Raw genomic sequence first — 16825 nt, forward strand, 5'->3', positions numbered from 1 at the left:
TGCTTGTCTAGAGCTATCAGGTCACCACCCCTCGAAGGCCAGAAGGCTGGATGTACCTGCTGAGCTGTCCTGGAATCCCCACACTGGGGTGAGAGAGGAGTGAGTTGACCCATCCTGGCCTGGGCCAGACTGCCCGCTCAGAGGGAGGTGGGCTTGTTTCCCAGAACAGCCAGCCCCAAGTGCACCTGCTGACCACAGAACAAGGTCTTGGCATTCATCACCTTGACTGTGGTGGATGGTCCTAGTACTGAGTGTCCTAGCTGCTTGGGGTGGACACCAGCTCTGTCGATTGGCATGTGAGGGGCAGGGCCTGCCTGGATAAGTGGGGTGGGGCACAGCATTCCCCACGCAGGCAGGGTGCACACTGACACTGGAATCCTAGCTATGCCGCTTCCCGCCTGCCTTTAGCCGCTTCCACCCAGAGCCTCAGCTTTTGCTCTGGGTGGAGGGAAGACTGGGGAAGTCCAACCTCTGAGGACAAGGTCCTCCACCCATCCCATGCATCTGAACCCTCTGTACCAGGCACTGGGCTGGGCATCAGAGAGCAAGTGAGCATGCCAAGCCAGTTCCAGCTGTGTCTCACTGCGGGACATTCTGCCTGAATGGGGTAATCTAGGAGCCCCAAGATGGCACTTGGGTAGACAGCCAGGAAGAGCTATAGTGGGGAGCCTCAGGGAGAAGTCAGGCATGTGTCTCAGGTGGAGGCAGTAGCCTGGGCAAAACCACCACACACTGCAGGAGAGCCCTACGGACTTAAGCATCTCCTCCCACAGAGGAGCTGGGACACAGCTCTCAGTGTCAGGGACCCCCAACAGAGGTTCCACTTGGGGGAACTCCCTACCCCCTCTCCAATTCCCAAGTCTCTACTTTGCCATGTCAATAGATATTGCATGTGCCAGAAGTCCCACATATGTATCCTGGGCCCCTCCACACACACACACCAGCCTGCCATTGCCCCAAATGACAGTGGCAGCAGAAAACACTGCCCTCCTGCTCATCCCGGGGAGCAGGGAACCACGTGGCCAACTAGGGTCGCCCTAGTCCCTTTGCTTTGTATGTAAGGAAGCTGACATTTGTAATGGTTCATGACTGCCCAGCTGGCAGCTGAATCCCAGGCCAGGCTGCCACCCCCTGTGTCTCAGAAGTCACCCTCCACAAGGGGACCTTCAGAGACCTGGCCTCATTGCCTCCATCACTTCCCACTCCCCCTATTCCCCTGGCTGGGTCTCCACAGGTTGTTGGGTTCCCCCTCCCTCTTTTAATCCTAGCACCCACCCCTGGCCCCTGGACATGCTCACACCAGCCTGGGGAAGCTGAGAGCTTGGTCTTGAGAGATTGGCAAGAAGAAATCAAACTCCAGCATCATCTCCCACCTCCTCTGGCAAGATAGGTGTAGGGAAACAGAATGGAGGATCCCCAGCAATCCTTCTCCATGGATGGCCCTCCACAAGTCCTGGCTTCCAAGTTCCTGCCAAGCAATGCAGACATGAGGCACATGGGAACTCCCCAGGGGTAGGGAGGAGCAGGGACAGTGCACACAGGAAATCCCCAGCTCCAACAAGTCATGAAAGTCCCAAACCCAACGGAGGAAGCCGCCCCTGAGTCCTCACAAAAGGGGCCTCTGGCTTTGGAATCCCAAAGGCAAACAGCCAGAGTCCAGTGCTCCAGAGCTGCTTCCGGGTGCCCCAGCCTGATGGCCCAGATGCCTCCCTCCCCCTCCTCCCACCTCCATCCCTGTTCAATGTCAGTGACTTATGGAGTTGTAGGTTAACAGGAAGTCCTTGAATCCTCCCCTGGTCACCCATAGAAGATATATCAAAAACAACCCAAGGGAGATGTTCCTATGGGCCAGCAAGGAAGGCGAGGACTTGAAGAGGATGTGATTGAAGGGAGAGCAGGGCTTAGGTCAGGTACAGGGCGGTGAGAGCAGACCAAGCCCGGAGGCTGTGAACTACAGAGCACACTAATGTCAAGGGGGGCTGCTTGAGCTGCAAAGGAGGCCTGTCATGAGAGGCCCAGGAGGTGGTGGGCAGTTCAGGAGCAGGCAGGCTGGCCAAGTCCAGGGCTGGAAGCCCTTTGCAAGCTGCAGAGGGAGAACCACAGGCTCGGTAGTCAGAAAGCCAAGAGTTCAAGTCCCATCTCCACCGTACAGCAACCATGCAATGCTAGGCAGCTGGCTGTGCATCCCTGATTGTTGCCTAAGAAGGAGGGCTTGGCAGGAAAGCCCCTTACATGGCACTGTGCCTCAGGAGCTTCTGGTCCTCTCTGCTCCCTGGCTGTTCCAGAGACTTTAGACATTGCCGTAGAAGCTGCAAAGGGGGTAGAATCCTAGGGGACAAAGCCAGCTTGTCTCTGCTCTGCTGCATGGATGTGGGTTCACTTCTCCCGCCTTGTGCTTCTGTAAGAATCAGGCCCCGGGTTTGGGTAAGCGCACCTGCTTCCAGTCTGGGGGGCTGCAGGGAGATCCCAGGATCCATTCTCCAACTGGGATTGGTAGGAAGGCACCACTCACTTCCTCTGCTGGATGAGTTTTTCTTGTCCCCTCATTAATTTATGCAGCAAGGGAGCATGTTTTCCAACAGTGGCCTGTCTGGGTCCAGTGGGCAGCTGCATGATCAATCATGGTTTGTGGCGGCTGACAGCCAGGAACAAGCAGGAAGAATGCTGGGCGGGGTGGGAGAATGGGCTGAAGGCTGGCTGACCAAGGTTCCTGCAGGTGCCCCTTCTCCTCCATCCTTATGTAGTTACACTCACCTTACATCACAGTTAGGGAAAAAAAAGGCTGGGCATGTCATCCTGATGCTCTGCCTCATAGACTACACCCCTTTCTTCTCGAGGGTCTTGGGCCCAGCTAGGTCTCTGTATGCTTTGGCCCCAGGACCTAGGCTAGGCTCTCTGAGTGGGACCATGAACCCCCACCAGGTGTTTCTCTGATACCTCTCCCTGGATCGCAGCAGCATGCCAGAGGCCCAGATCTCCTGGGCAAGAGGAGGTTAGTCTGTCTGACTACAATCCCCTGGCCAGGATGCCTGACTAGCCCCCAGGGGAGTCTGCTTCCGGCCCCCAAACAGCTGTTAGAGAAGGCACAGCTCTGTGGTCCTCCCCGCTTACCAGGAGGGGAAACTGAGACTTTGACAGCTTCATGAATGCGTCCCAGGTGGGACACATGACCGGGAAAGGCCTAGGGAGTCAGCTGTTTGTTCCCAGAAGTTCTCCATCTCCCGCCAGGGGCTGGGAGTAGAAGAAGCCAGAGGAGGGAGAGAGGCCGGGGTGGCTCAGGGGTGCAGACCCTCCTCTGTCTGGCTGTGTATACGTGATGGATCGGGGAAAGGACTGGCTGCTGAGCAGCCAGTGGGAGAAGAGAGGAGGGGCATGGAGTCAGTGCCATGGGTGGGTTTTGGGAACAGCTGGGTGGGGGACAGCATGGCTAGCTGGCAATATGGACCTGAAATATAGTTGGTTTTGAGAGAAAAGCAGGCCCCTCTCCCGCCCCAACTCATCTCCTGTCTTCCCACCACTACCTGAAATCCAACCGTTAGAGGAGCCCTCGCACATTCTGCCATGCCCGGTCTATTTGACTGGTTGGGGCGGGGGTAGGAAGGGTGTCCTTCCCGACCTGCCCATCCCCCTCCCTGCCAGCAGGCAGAGTTGCCCTTTGTACCCTGAGAACAAAGCTCTGTCCTGTCCAGCCTTCCTGGCCACTCTTGGGGTCTGGGATCCTTCCACCAGCATCTGCCTGGCTGGTAAGGCCGCCAGAGCAGGCATCCGGTCTCCCTGACCTGCCAGCCCGTTCATGCCCCGAGGCAGCTGCCTTTGAGCTCCAGGTGGTCCAAGGAGGAAAAGCATTTCTTTCCACTCACGTCTCCAACATCTTTATACTTTGATATATTCAACAGCAGCCCTGGACCACGAGTGGTTCCTCCATCCCCACTGGCAGGGAGGACTCAGAAGCTAAACAGAACAGAAATTGGGATTATTTGTACAGTCGTGGTGCCGGCCCTAGGGACATGAGTGTGCTGTGGGCTTTCGCATCACTTCAAGTTCAGTAAACAACAAGGCCCCTTTGGCAAATGGCATTGCCCCCGTCCTTGATCCAGTGGCATCCAGTGGGACTCAGGCTGTTGGCTTGCAACAGTGTCAAGTGCCGGCTTGGGCCATTCCCCAGGCCTCAGCAGTGACAGCTGGAGGAAGCAATTAGAATGGTTTAGGTGGAAACCATGGCTGGAGGGGTGAGGCGGGGTGGCTAGTCTCTCTTCTCGCTTCTCTTTCTTTCTTTCTTCCTTTTTTTAAAAAAAATTATTTATTTTTATTACAAAGTCAGATATACAGAGGAGGAGGAAGATCTTCCGTCCAATGATTCACTCCCCAAGTGAGCGCAACGGCTGGTGCTGTGCCAATCCGGAGCCAGGAGCCAGGAACTTCCTCCAGGTCTCTTATGTGGGTGCAGGGTCCCAAGGCTTTGGGCTGTGCTTGACTGCTTTCCCAGGCCACAAGCAGGGAGCTGGATAGGAAGTGGAGCTGTCGGGATTGGAACCCACGCCCATATGGGTCCTGACGCATTCAAGGCGAGGACTTTATAGCCATTAGGCCACCATGCCAGGCCCTATTTATTTTTATTGCAAAGAGAGACAGAGAGACGGAGAGGAAGATCTTCCGTCCAATGATTCACTTCCCAAGTGCCTGCAGTGGCTGGAGCTGAGCCATTCTGAAACCAAGAGCCAGGAGTTCTTCCAGGTCTTCCACATGGGTACAGGGTCCCAAGGTTTTCGGCCATCCCCAACTGCTTTCCCAGGCCACAAGCAGGGAAGCGGGGCTGTCGAGATTAGAACTGGCACCCACATAGGATTCCAGCACATTCAAGGTGAGGACTTCTAGCCACTTGGCCACTTCACCAGGCCCTCTCACTCCTCTTTCTCTGCCTTCTGCGGAGGGCTTTCTGGAGGAGGGAGCCTCTGCAAGGTTTATGGCTAACCAGGCGGCCTCTGTGCAGTCCCTCCCCCGCCAGCCTCCGGGTTCTCTTCTAAAAAGCATCACTCAGTTTGAATTTCCAGGTGGAAACTGGAGTGCATGAACTTGGAGCTCCTGCTTTCCAATACCGCTATGGCAGCCACAGCTGCCGACCTTGACCCTCAAGATGAGAGTATGACCTTGTGGCTGAGTGAGGATGTCTTTGTCACTTTGTCACTGTCTTCCTATCTCCCCACCACCAGTGGACCTGGCACGTAGCAGGTGCTTGGGGGGACAGGCGGGATTCTATTCAGGAGAAAAATAATGACAGCATCCCAGAAGAGCTATGACATTGAGCGAATGGTAGAATTCAACCCAGTCCAGAAGTGCTTATCACAGACATAGGCTCGTGGGTGGGGCAAAAATAAAGGAAGTTCTTGCACCAAGTTGTGGTGCACAGCAGCTGTCTGAAAGGGTGAAGTGGCAGGTGACTCGTTTTTTGTTTGTTTGTTTGTTTGTTTTTGCATCTTTTGCTTGTGTATTTAGATTTTCTACAGTGAACCTCCTTTATTTTGCTTCTGTTTTTTAAAAAATTTCTTTATTTGGGGTCTCCTGCAATGGCTCAGTGGTTAAAATCCTTGCCTTGAATGCGCTGGGATCCCATATGGTTGCTGGTTCGTGTCCCGGTTGCTCCACTTTCCATCCAGCTCCCTGCTTGTGGCCTGGGAAAGACTGGCCCAAAGCCTTGGGACCCTGCACCCACATGGGAGACCCAGAAGAAGCTCCTGGCTCCTGGCTTTGTCTCGGCTTAGTACTGGCTGTTGCAGTCACTTGGGGAGTGAATCAGCAGATGGAATATCTTTCTCTCTCTGTCTCTTTTTCTCTATTAATATGTCTTTCCAATAAAAATAAATGAGTCTTTTTTTAAAAAAATTCTTTATTTGAAAGCTAGAATGATACAGAGTTTTTTTGAACCTGCATGTTCACTCCCGAAATGGCTGCAGCAGCCAGAGCCGGTCCAGGCCAAAGCCAGGAGCCCAGAACTCCATCCTTGTCTCCCACATGGGTGGCAGGGGCCCCCAAGCACCTGAACTGTCTTCTCCTGTTTTGCCCAAGTGAATGAGCAGGAAGCTGGATCAGAGTGGAGTGGCTGGGACTTCAGTGAGAGCCCCGACAAGGGATACCTGTGTCATAGGTGGCAGGCAGCTTTACCAGGTGCCGTCACAATGCCAGCCCCTGTTTTCATTTTTGTTTTGTTTTGAAGTGAGGTGAAGCCAGAAACTCCTTGTCTGTGGGTGGTAGGAGACCTGATTTGGCTCTTGGTTCCATTTTGAGTTTTTCTTTGTGGCTTACCTGTGCCAGTTGTCTGGGGTTGGTCATCACACCGTAGAGCATCAGGGCAAGAGTATGCACTGCCCAGAGCCAGCATCCCTGGTTCAGATTTCATTCTACCTCTTAGCACCCCTGCAGCCTCACTTTCTGCATCTGTACAATGGGAGTAGTGGCCAGACTGCTTCCCAGGACCCCTGTGGACATAAACGATGCAGTGATCAGTGATACGCCTTATGCACTCTTGAGCTGTCATGATCCATTCTGTCCAGCTCCTCCAACCTGTCTGCTTGGCCCTTGAGGACAGACCTCAGAGAGGCAAAGGGCTCCCCCAGGGCCATATTCCCAGGCTGGCGGCATCCCTTCCACAGCCCCCACCACCTCCTGCTTGCCAAGGAGTAACCCAGTTTCCCATGGTTTCCTGCTGACTCTGCAGGCACAGGCCTCTGTGTCGCTGAACACAGCTGCTGGTAGAAGCATGTCATGGAACCCACCTCAGTACCAGCGTTCAGAGCCAGGGCAGGATGTCTCCGAGTCAGGGAGAAGTGTGCTGGCGGTGCCAGCAAACACCAGGGTACTTACATGAGCTCTGACGTGAGCCAGGGCTAAGCCGAGGCAGCCCGCACAGGTGGCAACATGACCCCATCGTGGATGTAAGGCTTCCCGCCAGGAAACACATGCTTCTCTCTGTCCTGAGTCATTCACTCAGGTCTTCCATCCATGGGAGCTGCGCTTTTCAACAAAGTTCTTGGTCCCAACAGTGAAAAACTTGTTGGGAGCCTATAGCATGCAGCTGTACTGGGAAAGCTGGTCATCTCCATGGCCCTATGCAGGCTGAGTAATACAATAAAGGCCATACCATCAGGGGAGTCCCCAGGCTGTGTTTATGGAGGCTCCACCATCCTAGGGAGGAGGTGCCACTGTCTCAAGGAGTGTCAAGCCCTCCCTGGCTGGCATCGCACTTCTCAGTGTGGCCGAAGCTGGTAGGCTGCTATTACTCTTTGGGCTCTGTGTCTTCACAGCTGAGCCACATGTGGATACCTGTTGACAGTGGTGTGTCCAGGAGCCCCTGTCCTTTAGGGCCAGGGAGGAAGGGAGCACAGAACGGTGGGCCTTGACAGTCAGCAGACACCAGAAAGAAATTTGGTATAGACTGTGGGGGTTGCAGACAGATCTGCCAAGGCTGAGGTGCCAGAATAGAGTGGGAGGGGGAGAGACACTTCTGGCCTTTCATCTCAGCCAGGGTAGCCCGGAGGGGCTGGCACCATCTGCCAGGGTGGGCATCCATGGGCCACACACAGGTCATGGAGCAAGTCTTCCACGCACAGAGCCAGAGAAGCTATTTTGGTGAAGAATAAATTAGGAGGACCCGGCACGGTAGCCTAGCAGTTAAAGTCCTTGCCTTGCATGCACCAGGATCCCATATGGGTGCCGGTTTTAATTCTGGCAGCCCTGCTTCCCATCAACTCCCTGCTTGTGACCTGGGAGAGCAGTTGAGGATGGCCCAAAACCTTGGAACCCACGTGAGAGATCTGGAAGAACTCCTGGCTCCTGGCTTTGGATTGGCTCAACCCCAGCCATCATGGCCACTTGGAGAGTGAGTCAATGGATGCAAGATCTTCCTCTCTGTCTCTCCTCTTCTCTGTATATCTGACTTTCCAGTTTTAAAAAAATAAACATAAATTAGGCGATGGGGCCATCACGGTTGAAAGAACCAGAATGGTGCTTCCCAGGCATGAGCGTGCGTCCATGTTGTGTGGAGCGGAGTGTCTGGTTGCTAGTGTGGCCGGGGCTGTGGGCTTGAAATGGAGTCCTACTTCCCTCTTTCAGCCCAGGGCTCCTGGGGTGTCTGCAATAAGAGGATGGGCTCCTGTTTACCATCCAAAGGGGCATTCATTCCTCTGCACATGCTGTGATAAGCTCTACGTGCCACATTGGAGAGGCTTCAAGGTGGGCAGGCCTCAGCCAGCAACCCTTCCTGTCTATATTGCACAGATGGGGAAACTGAGTCTCAACAGGGCATCTGCTCAAGCTCCCAGAGCCATTGGCTCTCACTCTGATAGTAAACGACTCCCCATTTCAAAGGTGAATAGACTGAGACCTAGGTCCCCCAGGATGATTGGGAATCTCCCGCTATGAACCACTGTCATTCATAGAATTGGCAGAGACCTTTGGGCTGTCTGGTTGGCTAAGTGTCCCCTCTCCCCCAACACCTCTGTCCTGCCCTGTGTACCTTAGAAACCCCAGGGAGGAGAAAGCCCCCCTCAGGTTAGATGCAGGGGCCACCGAGCAGGGTGATCTGTTTGGGTCCCTCTGGATCCCAACTGTAGTTGAAGGAGAAGCTTTGTGGGCAGTGTGTCCCTGCATTGCTGGGCTAGCAACTGCTGTGAGAGTAGCTGTTAAGGCCAGCAGCTGTGTCACCTGTGGCCAGGGCTCCTAGGGTACGAGCCTGGGAGCAGGTAAGAGCTCCTGACTCAAGGATGGGGAATGACGAGGGGCGTGCTGCCATCACTGCAGGGCTAGAGTGTCAGAGCCAATGGTGGTGTCCACAGTGGGGGGGCATGGGGGCCCGGAGCAAGGGCATTCTGACCCCTGAGCATTACCAAACGGAGCTAACTCTGCCGCCCGGCGCACCAAGTAGTCTCAAAGCCCCCCAACTGGGGTCTCCTGTCCCCCTGTTGGATGCACACAGTCAGCACTCAATAGATGCGGGAGACCATTTATGACTGTGTGTTTCACAGAGAGGCCTCTCCTCCTCACTGCCACGCTCACAGGTCCCCTGTTTGGCATCGTGCCTCCGAGATGGTGTGAAATCCCCATTTGGTGTTCCTGGACATGGACCTTAGGGCAGAAGCACCCTGTCCAACATCGGCCAGCATTGAGGTTCTGCTCAGCCTAGGAACTGCCTAGCCGTATCCAGAGCTTCTGGATGGTCAGTGTGACTGAGAGCAACAGACCAGGCATACAGACAACAGACGCGCACAGGGTTCGGCTCCGACGGCATGAGCCAGCCAGGCAGACCAGATGGCCAGCAACTCACTTGCCATCTCCTGCCCAGCGTGCGAGAAGCAGGCTCCTGACAGGGCTCCCAAGCCTTGAGTCCTGCATCTCCATCAGGGCCCTGCTCTTGACCTCAAAAACCAGAGATGGAATCTGCTGACAACCCTATCTCAGCTTGCCAGGCTGCTTCCCCGGAACACTGCCCGGGAGCAAGGCTCCTAAGGGAATTCTGGAGTGCCCACCTCGGTGCCCAGCTTGGCTGTGGAAGCTAGCTGTCCTGGGTCAGGAGTCAGGTTCGAGCTGGCCATCCCCCAGTGTCTTCAGGCCCCAGTATAGTACCCTGCCCCGGGTGGGTAGGGGAGTCCTTTCTCCCTCTGCAGCCCCGAGGGTGGACTCTATTGGTACCTCCCTTTCACAGGTGGTAAGTTCAAGGCACTGACTGCCCACTAGGGAAGGCCGGAGTTTAACCTCGCTGGCACCTGGGGCCAGACTGTGGTCACAGGGAGCAGGCATGTGTCTGGGTATCCCTGGCCTCTGGATGCTAGGAGCACCCCCATGTCTCCCAAATACTGCTGGATAATTCAAGGTGCTAGGGGGAGTGCAGAGCAGACATTGAGCACCATTGGTCTCAGAGGAGCATAGGCTGGTGGGGGTCAGCCTCAGGACAAGGGAAGCCTCCTTTGCCCAAGTGGTGGTGTCCATGCTATTGGTGCAGCCTTCATAGAGAGCTCACTCTGTCATCCCACTGTCTCAAGCCTGAGGGTCCACTGGGACTGGGACTGTACCACCTCTTTCCTACCATGAGGGCACCCATTTGGTGAGACAGAACTGTGCCCGTGTCATCAGTGGAATCTGAGTTTGAGTGCGGGTCTTGCTTATCCCACCTCAGAGTGGGCCTGGTGCTCCCGCCGTGTGCCAGGCGTGGGCCGTCAGGAAGAATACACAGGACAGGGCTCCCTGCGTGAGAATCTCACGAGTTTGCAGTGGTAAGAGCCCACTTCCGGGCGTGCTGTCTGCCCACTGGGGAGCCACGGATCGGATCGTTCAGGCTCCCAAGAGCAGTTCCCTTTCCGACTCAGCGGCCACCAGAAAGCCTGTGTGTGCCACTTTCTGTAACGGGTCCTCCCTTGCTATCCTCTGAGGACAATTCCTTTTCCTTCTCCTGCATAAATATTGCATGCAAGTATTTTTTTAAAGTCATTTCATCGTGAAAAGAAGCGATTTAACATAACTATCACCCGCAAACCTTCATGAAATATGCATTGAGCAATTAGGTCTAAAAGCGAGAGGTGAGGCCTCACACCCCGCTCCCATGGGCAGGAGGGTGGCCGGCGGCAGCTGCAGGCTGCGCAGTGTTTTATTAAACCCGTGATGATGAAGCGAGGTGGGGTGTGTTTGATAATCTGGGTGTTGGGGAAGAGCGTTTTGTGATGGTAATGAGGCAGGTCACCCACTAGAGGGACCCTCCTCCGGGTCACTTTGCTCTCTCAAGCTGTCCTATCAAAGGAGACCACAGGGAAGCTCCCCAGGGGATCAGTGCTGCCCCCTTGGCCTTGAAGAGACTGAGCCCACATGGCTGGGTCTGACTTCACCTGCAGGCCTCCCACCTTACTCATACTGCAGGCTCCAAGGCGCCCAAAAGGGGGTGAAGGGAGATGAACCCCCAGTCTTTGGTCTTTGGCCTGTTAGAGAAGCCCCGGCCCTGCTGGGCACACACCTTACCCTGAGATTTTCATCTCTTCCTTTGCATACCAGCAGGCCCCGCTGGTAGGGAGGCATTGAGGAAAGTGTGGAGGCCTTTAGCCTGAGCTGTCCCACCTCCCTGTCAGCAGTGGAGAGCAAGACAACACATGGGGATTTTATTATTATTAATCATTATTATTATTATTTGAAACTCAGATCTTCCATCTCCACTGATTCATTCCCCAAGTGCCTGCAGTCACGTGAACTCAAAATTTCTGCCATATCTCCCACATGGATGGCAGGGGCACAAACGCTGCAGCTGTACCTGCTGCCTCCTGGGGCGTGCCTTAGCCAAAGGCCGCAGGTACAAGAGCAGCTGGGACTTGAACCCACGCCCTCAGCTGGGTACATGGGCACATCAGGTGGCATCCTCACCACCATGTACAATGCCTGCCCTACTGGAATCTCTCAACACCTACAGAAGTTCCTCCCTCTGCCACTTTCAACCTTCAGCGGCATGGGAGACACTGCCACCATCACTAGCCTCCCTGCTGGGTGACAGATTTCACGGAAACTCATGTGGGATGCAAGGTTGGCCGGAACCTGCTTGCCTTCACAACTGTGGTGTCGGGCTCAGCCCCACCTGCCACTGCCACCTGTCCTCTATAGCCTCTGCTCTGCCCTGAGTTCTTACACCCCCAGGCATTACCAGCTTGGTACCTCCCAAGGTCGTACCCTGTTGCCTGCCCAGCATCCTTCATGCCCACAGCCCTGTACCCTGGCCCATACACATACCCCGTGGAATTCTATCTGGGTCTCCCTAGTGGGTGCAGGGGCCCAAGCACTTAGGCCATCCTCCTCTGCTTTCCCAGGCACATTAGCAGGGACCTGAATAGGTGGTGGGACTGGAACCAGCTGTTCCACTCTCCCCACTGTATTATTCCCAGCCACTCAGCTCCGTGGTGCAGTCACAGTCCTTGGTGGGCTGGCTTGGGATTGGCCATCCTGCCCATGGCCAGTAGAGGAGTGCCGGCCCCCATGAGGTTTCATGTTCCTCATCTGGCACCCCTGTGGCCCAAGCCAGTGTACCCGGTGCTCCCCAGCTGCGACGGTGATGGAGGCCTCCGATGCAGTGACCCCTCGCTGGGGAAGCAGAGCTTGCCACGGGCGCTGTAATTAGAACCTCAGCAGCCTTAAAAAATCTTGATTTAAATTTCAGTTCTTTACAGGAATTATTCTCTCTTGAAACTGTAATTGCTCTCCAAATGATTTCCTTGAAGCCAGGGGTGACATCTCTAAATACATTATTACGTGCAGATGTGGTGCTCAGCGCCTGCACTTCATTAGCCATTTGTTCTGCCCGTTTGAAAATGGTCCTGGAACCAGATTAAGGTATTAATAGAGCGGGCTCTCAAGGAGCCCAGCGCCAGCTACAGGAGGCATTGGTGGGGTCCCCCAGTGCAAGGGTGGGAGCAATACAAGTGACAGAAAGGAACCAGAGGGCAGCTGCTGGCCAGGCCACCACCTCCTGGAAGCAGAGCCCTGTGGGGCAACCTCCTGCTCCCTGATTAGCCCTCAGCCACTGTCAGGTCACAGGTGTCCAGGATTGGCCAAGGGCAAAGGAAAGACAGTGGCTGGAGAGATGGGAATGAGATGCCTCACCCATGCTAGTGCAAAGGTCCCAGCCACTGTGGCCACCTCAGGCTGTACCCCGCCTGGAGTGCTGACCCAGGGGAGGCTGCCTGGTCCATAGGGCACCTGCTCTGCCCTCGTCTCCACCAGTGCCCTGCATCCAGCAGACACCTCCAGAATCTTCCTCCAGGCGGGTGGGAAGCTGGCCTGATGGGCAGGGAGCGGGGCCTGGATGATGCTGTCTGTGGAACTGGGCTCCAGCAGGCAAGAGCAGGTGGCTGTGCAGGCGCCTCTGGAGGCATCATACAAGCACCAGGCCAAAAAGATACTGCTGGGCCTTAGAGAAGGAATGTCTCATCTGCTGACACTCCAAGACAGAACACCCAAGACTTAACGGCGAGGCTGATTCCTCTGGGGCGAGCCCCCAGGATCTACATGGCATGGTGGGTGGCTTCACCGCGGGAGCTTGGGAGACCCTGCACAGGAATGTGGATGCTGTGCAAGGAGCTGTGTGAATGCTTCGGGGTGATGATGTCCCCCAGTGGTCTGATCAGAACTAGTCCCCTGGCTAACTACATGCAAGGCAAGTTGGGAAATGTAGTCCCTGGCCAGACATCCCCTTCCCAAGGACCAGGTGCTACTGCTCAAGTGGGAACAGCTTGCTTGCCATCCTGGCCTGCCACACTCAGTTTCCTCACTCATCAGTTGGGGTGGGGGAGGGAGAGTAGTGACCCCTGCTACCCCTGGTGAGGTGCTGGATTCAGGGGTGCTCCCGGGCCCAGCTTTCTGGTGTGGAGACGTACAACTGCTGGCTGCTTGGGGGCTGACAACCACCGGAGCAAGAATTGCCAAATGCCACCGAGCGAGCCGGCCACGTGGTCACCTTGGTCTCCTGTCCTGCAGGTTCTTAACCAGGCTCTGTGTTTGATTCCACAGGAGTAATCAGGGTTTCATGCACATGAAACTGGCCAAAACCAAAGAGAAATACGTCCTGGGCCAGAACAGCCCACCGTTCGACAGCGTCCCAGAAGTCATCCACTACTACACCACCCGGAAGCTGCCCATCAAAGGTGCGGAGCACCTGTCCCTCCTCTACCCAGTGGCCGTGCGGACCCTGTGAGCAGAGCGGCCCGGGGTGGGTGCTGGGACCCTGCAGCTGCCCCTGCCCACCTGCTGCCAGTGACCAGTCTGTGTCATGTGTATGGTACCACTGCGTGTCCCTAGAAGGCTGTCGCCACTCACCACTCGGCCGGGGCTGGAGAAGGCCTAGTTGAAAGCGACAGGGGGGGACAGAAGCCGCCCCAGCCCCCACCCGAACCCTTCCTGAGTTTCTGTGAATTAAACTATTTGCAAATCCAAAGAGATGCCTGGGAAGGATGAACAAAAACAAAGCTGCCCAGAGGGAGGGCGGGGCACCAGCTCCCCGTTGGGTTGCTTTGTTCTCCCTGGGGAGCTCACCCCTTGAGGGGCAGGCCGGAAGCCCAGGGCTCCCAGCCCAGCCTGGGGGGTACGCCTGTGTGGTGCACTTGGGCTCCCATGGACAAAGGCTGTGCTCCCGGAAGCTCAGCACCATCAACAGGACATCTTCAACCAATGGTGTGCGGTCCAAAAGAGGCTTCAATTATTTATGAAGAGGGCGTGTAAATAAAACAGTCATTTAATATATATTCTTAATCCTTTTTTGGAAAAAAAAAATCTTCCAGAGATGGGGCTCTTAAGCCTGCTGTTGTCAAACCCAGAGCAAGGGCCGTCTCCTCTGGGCCCTCCATGGGGTCGCAGACTGGGACAGTCAGCAGTGGTCCATGGGCCTGGAACATCACTTGGGGGCGGAGGGGGCGGTCCTGAAACCTCTCCTTCCCAAAGTGTCCTGCAAGACCCTGCCCCCACCCTCTGGCCTCAGTGGTGACCTTGGCCAGGGCCCTCCAGTGTGGCTGCAGCAGCGCTTCCCTCCCAGTCCCCAGTCGGTGCAGCAGCACTGCCTTGAGGGAAGGGAGGCAGGGAGAGGGACAGGAACCTGCCTGCAGGCACACAGCAAATCAAGCTCCAGGAACCCGGGTCACAAGACAGCAGCAGCCCAGCTCCCCAGCACATGGAGCCTGTGCCCTGGTCCCAGGATGGCAGCAGCCTAGCTCCCCGGGTACATGGAGCCCATGCCCTGGCCCCAGGATGGCAGCAGCCCAGCTCCCCGGGTACATAGAGCCCATGCCCTGGCCCCAGGATGGCAGCAGCCCCGCTCCCCAGGTACATGGAGCCTGCCATGGTCTGTCCTGCCTGAGTCCAGCTCCAGCCTGGGTTTCGGAACTCGGGAAGGGTGCGTGGATGAGGCGCAGAAAGAAAGAGACGGACCACTAGGATTCCATGATGATAGTGGACTATGCAATAAAGCCGTCCGCTTTATTTATACAGAATCAGTCAAACTCTGGCTCAGACTTTTTACGTCATGATCAAATGGGTGTTGCTAAAGATAATTCTGCCATTTGTTTCACCTAAGGCAAGCTCAATCAGTAACACATACCTCTTGAATCAGCTAAGGGCGGAAATGTAACGCAGGAGGCAGGACCCAAAGATCAAAGGAAGAGGGAAAGAATGGGCTTCCCCTTTACCTGGAGACTAGCACCCTTGATCAGCACAAGGTCAGTAGGGGAAAAGAGGATTCTAAGTGAAGGTAACTGCTATGCCTCTGATTAGCATAGGATCAAAGGGGGCAGCCATACGTTAACCCGTTAACTCTGCAGAGGCAGACAATGCCTAAATAAATTACAGAAATCTCAGTGGGATAGTCCGGTGTCCATGCAAAGGGAGGCGGAGCTGCATTCAGGTGATCTAGAGGTATTCCCGGCGGAGCCCTGCTGCACAGCAGGAGGTTCCTTGCGGCCCTGCCAGCAATGGAACAATACTCTTTACACCTTCCTGTCTTCCACACCCATCACACGGACCCCAGCACTGTCCATTTTCACACAGATGGAGTCTGTGCATTAGTAGACATCAGTCTTGCCCCATCCTTGACAGGAGCAGGGCTCTAACTGCACATTCAGGGCAGATGGCCCCCCAGAGTGCTACCACTCATTTCCTGGGCTTTGCTACACATACACACACACACACACACACCCCACCTATACAAACGATCTAGTTTGGGCACAGGTGCCAGAGCCATCACCAAGCTCACGTCTCTCTTACCCTCATGGCATGAGTCTGGGCACCGTCCTCCCTGGTGCCATGGCCAGCAGGTGCTGGCACTGGGTGCTACTCTGTCACAAGCAGTTCGGGCGGGGGGCAGAGGATGGCAGCTGCAAAGGGGAAGAGCTTACCATGCCTCCCACCGAGTTAGGGCAAAGTGGAACTAAAAGTTGTGCCAACTAGGTGATGGTGTGGTCTTCTGCCTTTGGTGGGCAAAACCATTTTGCTAATGGGTTATCATTAGTGGCCACTGGCCTCTGGGGTCATCCTGGTGTGTTTCCTGGGACCATGGGCTGTTTGCAAAGAAGCCAACCTTGACTCCATAGCTGTCTCACGGTTTCCAAAGCATCCCTCCCATCAGGGGAAGGGGGGAGAGAGGGAGGAGTGCTGCATGTGGCAGGGGTGTGTACGAGGGGACGGAGGTAGGGAGTGTGCACCTGTCTGTCCCAGGGAGGAGCTGCTACAGAGCTCAGGCATGTGGCAGGTGGGGCGGGCTAAGGCTGCACCTTGGAAGGTTCTGTCGTTGTAGCCTGCAGGGCGCTCTGAGGACTACAGCCACACCTGCCTCTACACCTCCAGAAAGGCCGCCCTCCCCCTTGAAGGGACTCCTGGGACCCTCTGCCTGCTGCTTCCGTCCTCAGGGCCCAGGCGGGTAGAGGAGCCAGCTTACAGGATGGGAGCTGCCAAAAGGCATTCTTCCCCCTCCGCTCCCTGAACCGCTCCCTCTTCTTCCTCCTATTGTGGCCATTTCCTTCACCAGCGTGTGTGCACGTTTTCTTGGACACCTAACAATCGAAATGGCAGCCGCCTTTCCGAAGCGCCTTAAGAGGTTACCGCCGTGGGCTGGGGGGTCTGGGCTGCTGCTTCAGTTTATATACAATATTTATGTATCTTTATTGGAAAGGGAGATCTACAGAGAGGAGAGACAGAAGTTCCAGGCCACAAGCAGGAGCTGGATGGGAAAGAGAGCAGCTGGGACACGAACTGGTGCCCATATGGGATACCAGTGGATGCAAGGCAAGGATTTAGCCATTAAGCTTCTGCACTGGGCCCTGTA

At 55.5% G+C, this 16825-nt stretch overlaps 1 protein-coding gene across 1 annotated transcript in view; it reads left to right on the top strand.

Moving 5' to 3' along the window:
* Window positions 1-14256, top strand: part of SHB (SH2 domain containing adaptor protein B) — a 106572-nt gene extending 92316 nt beyond the window's left edge. Inside the window, exon 6 of the mRNA XM_004580966.4 lies at window positions 13528-14256. Within this exon, the coding sequence (XP_004581023.2) occupies window positions 13528-13711 (184 nt within the window). The 3' untranslated portion in view covers window positions 13712-14256. The remainder of the gene's footprint in view (window positions 1-13527) is intronic.
* The last annotated feature ends 2569 nt before the right edge of the window (window positions 14257-16825 follow it).

Source organism: Ochotona princeps, chromosome 14, assembly GCF_030435755.1.
Source record: "Ochotona princeps isolate mOchPri1 chromosome 14, mOchPri1.hap1, whole genome shotgun sequence".
Taxonomy (NCBI): Eukaryota; Metazoa; Chordata; class Mammalia; order Lagomorpha; family Ochotonidae; genus Ochotona; species Ochotona princeps.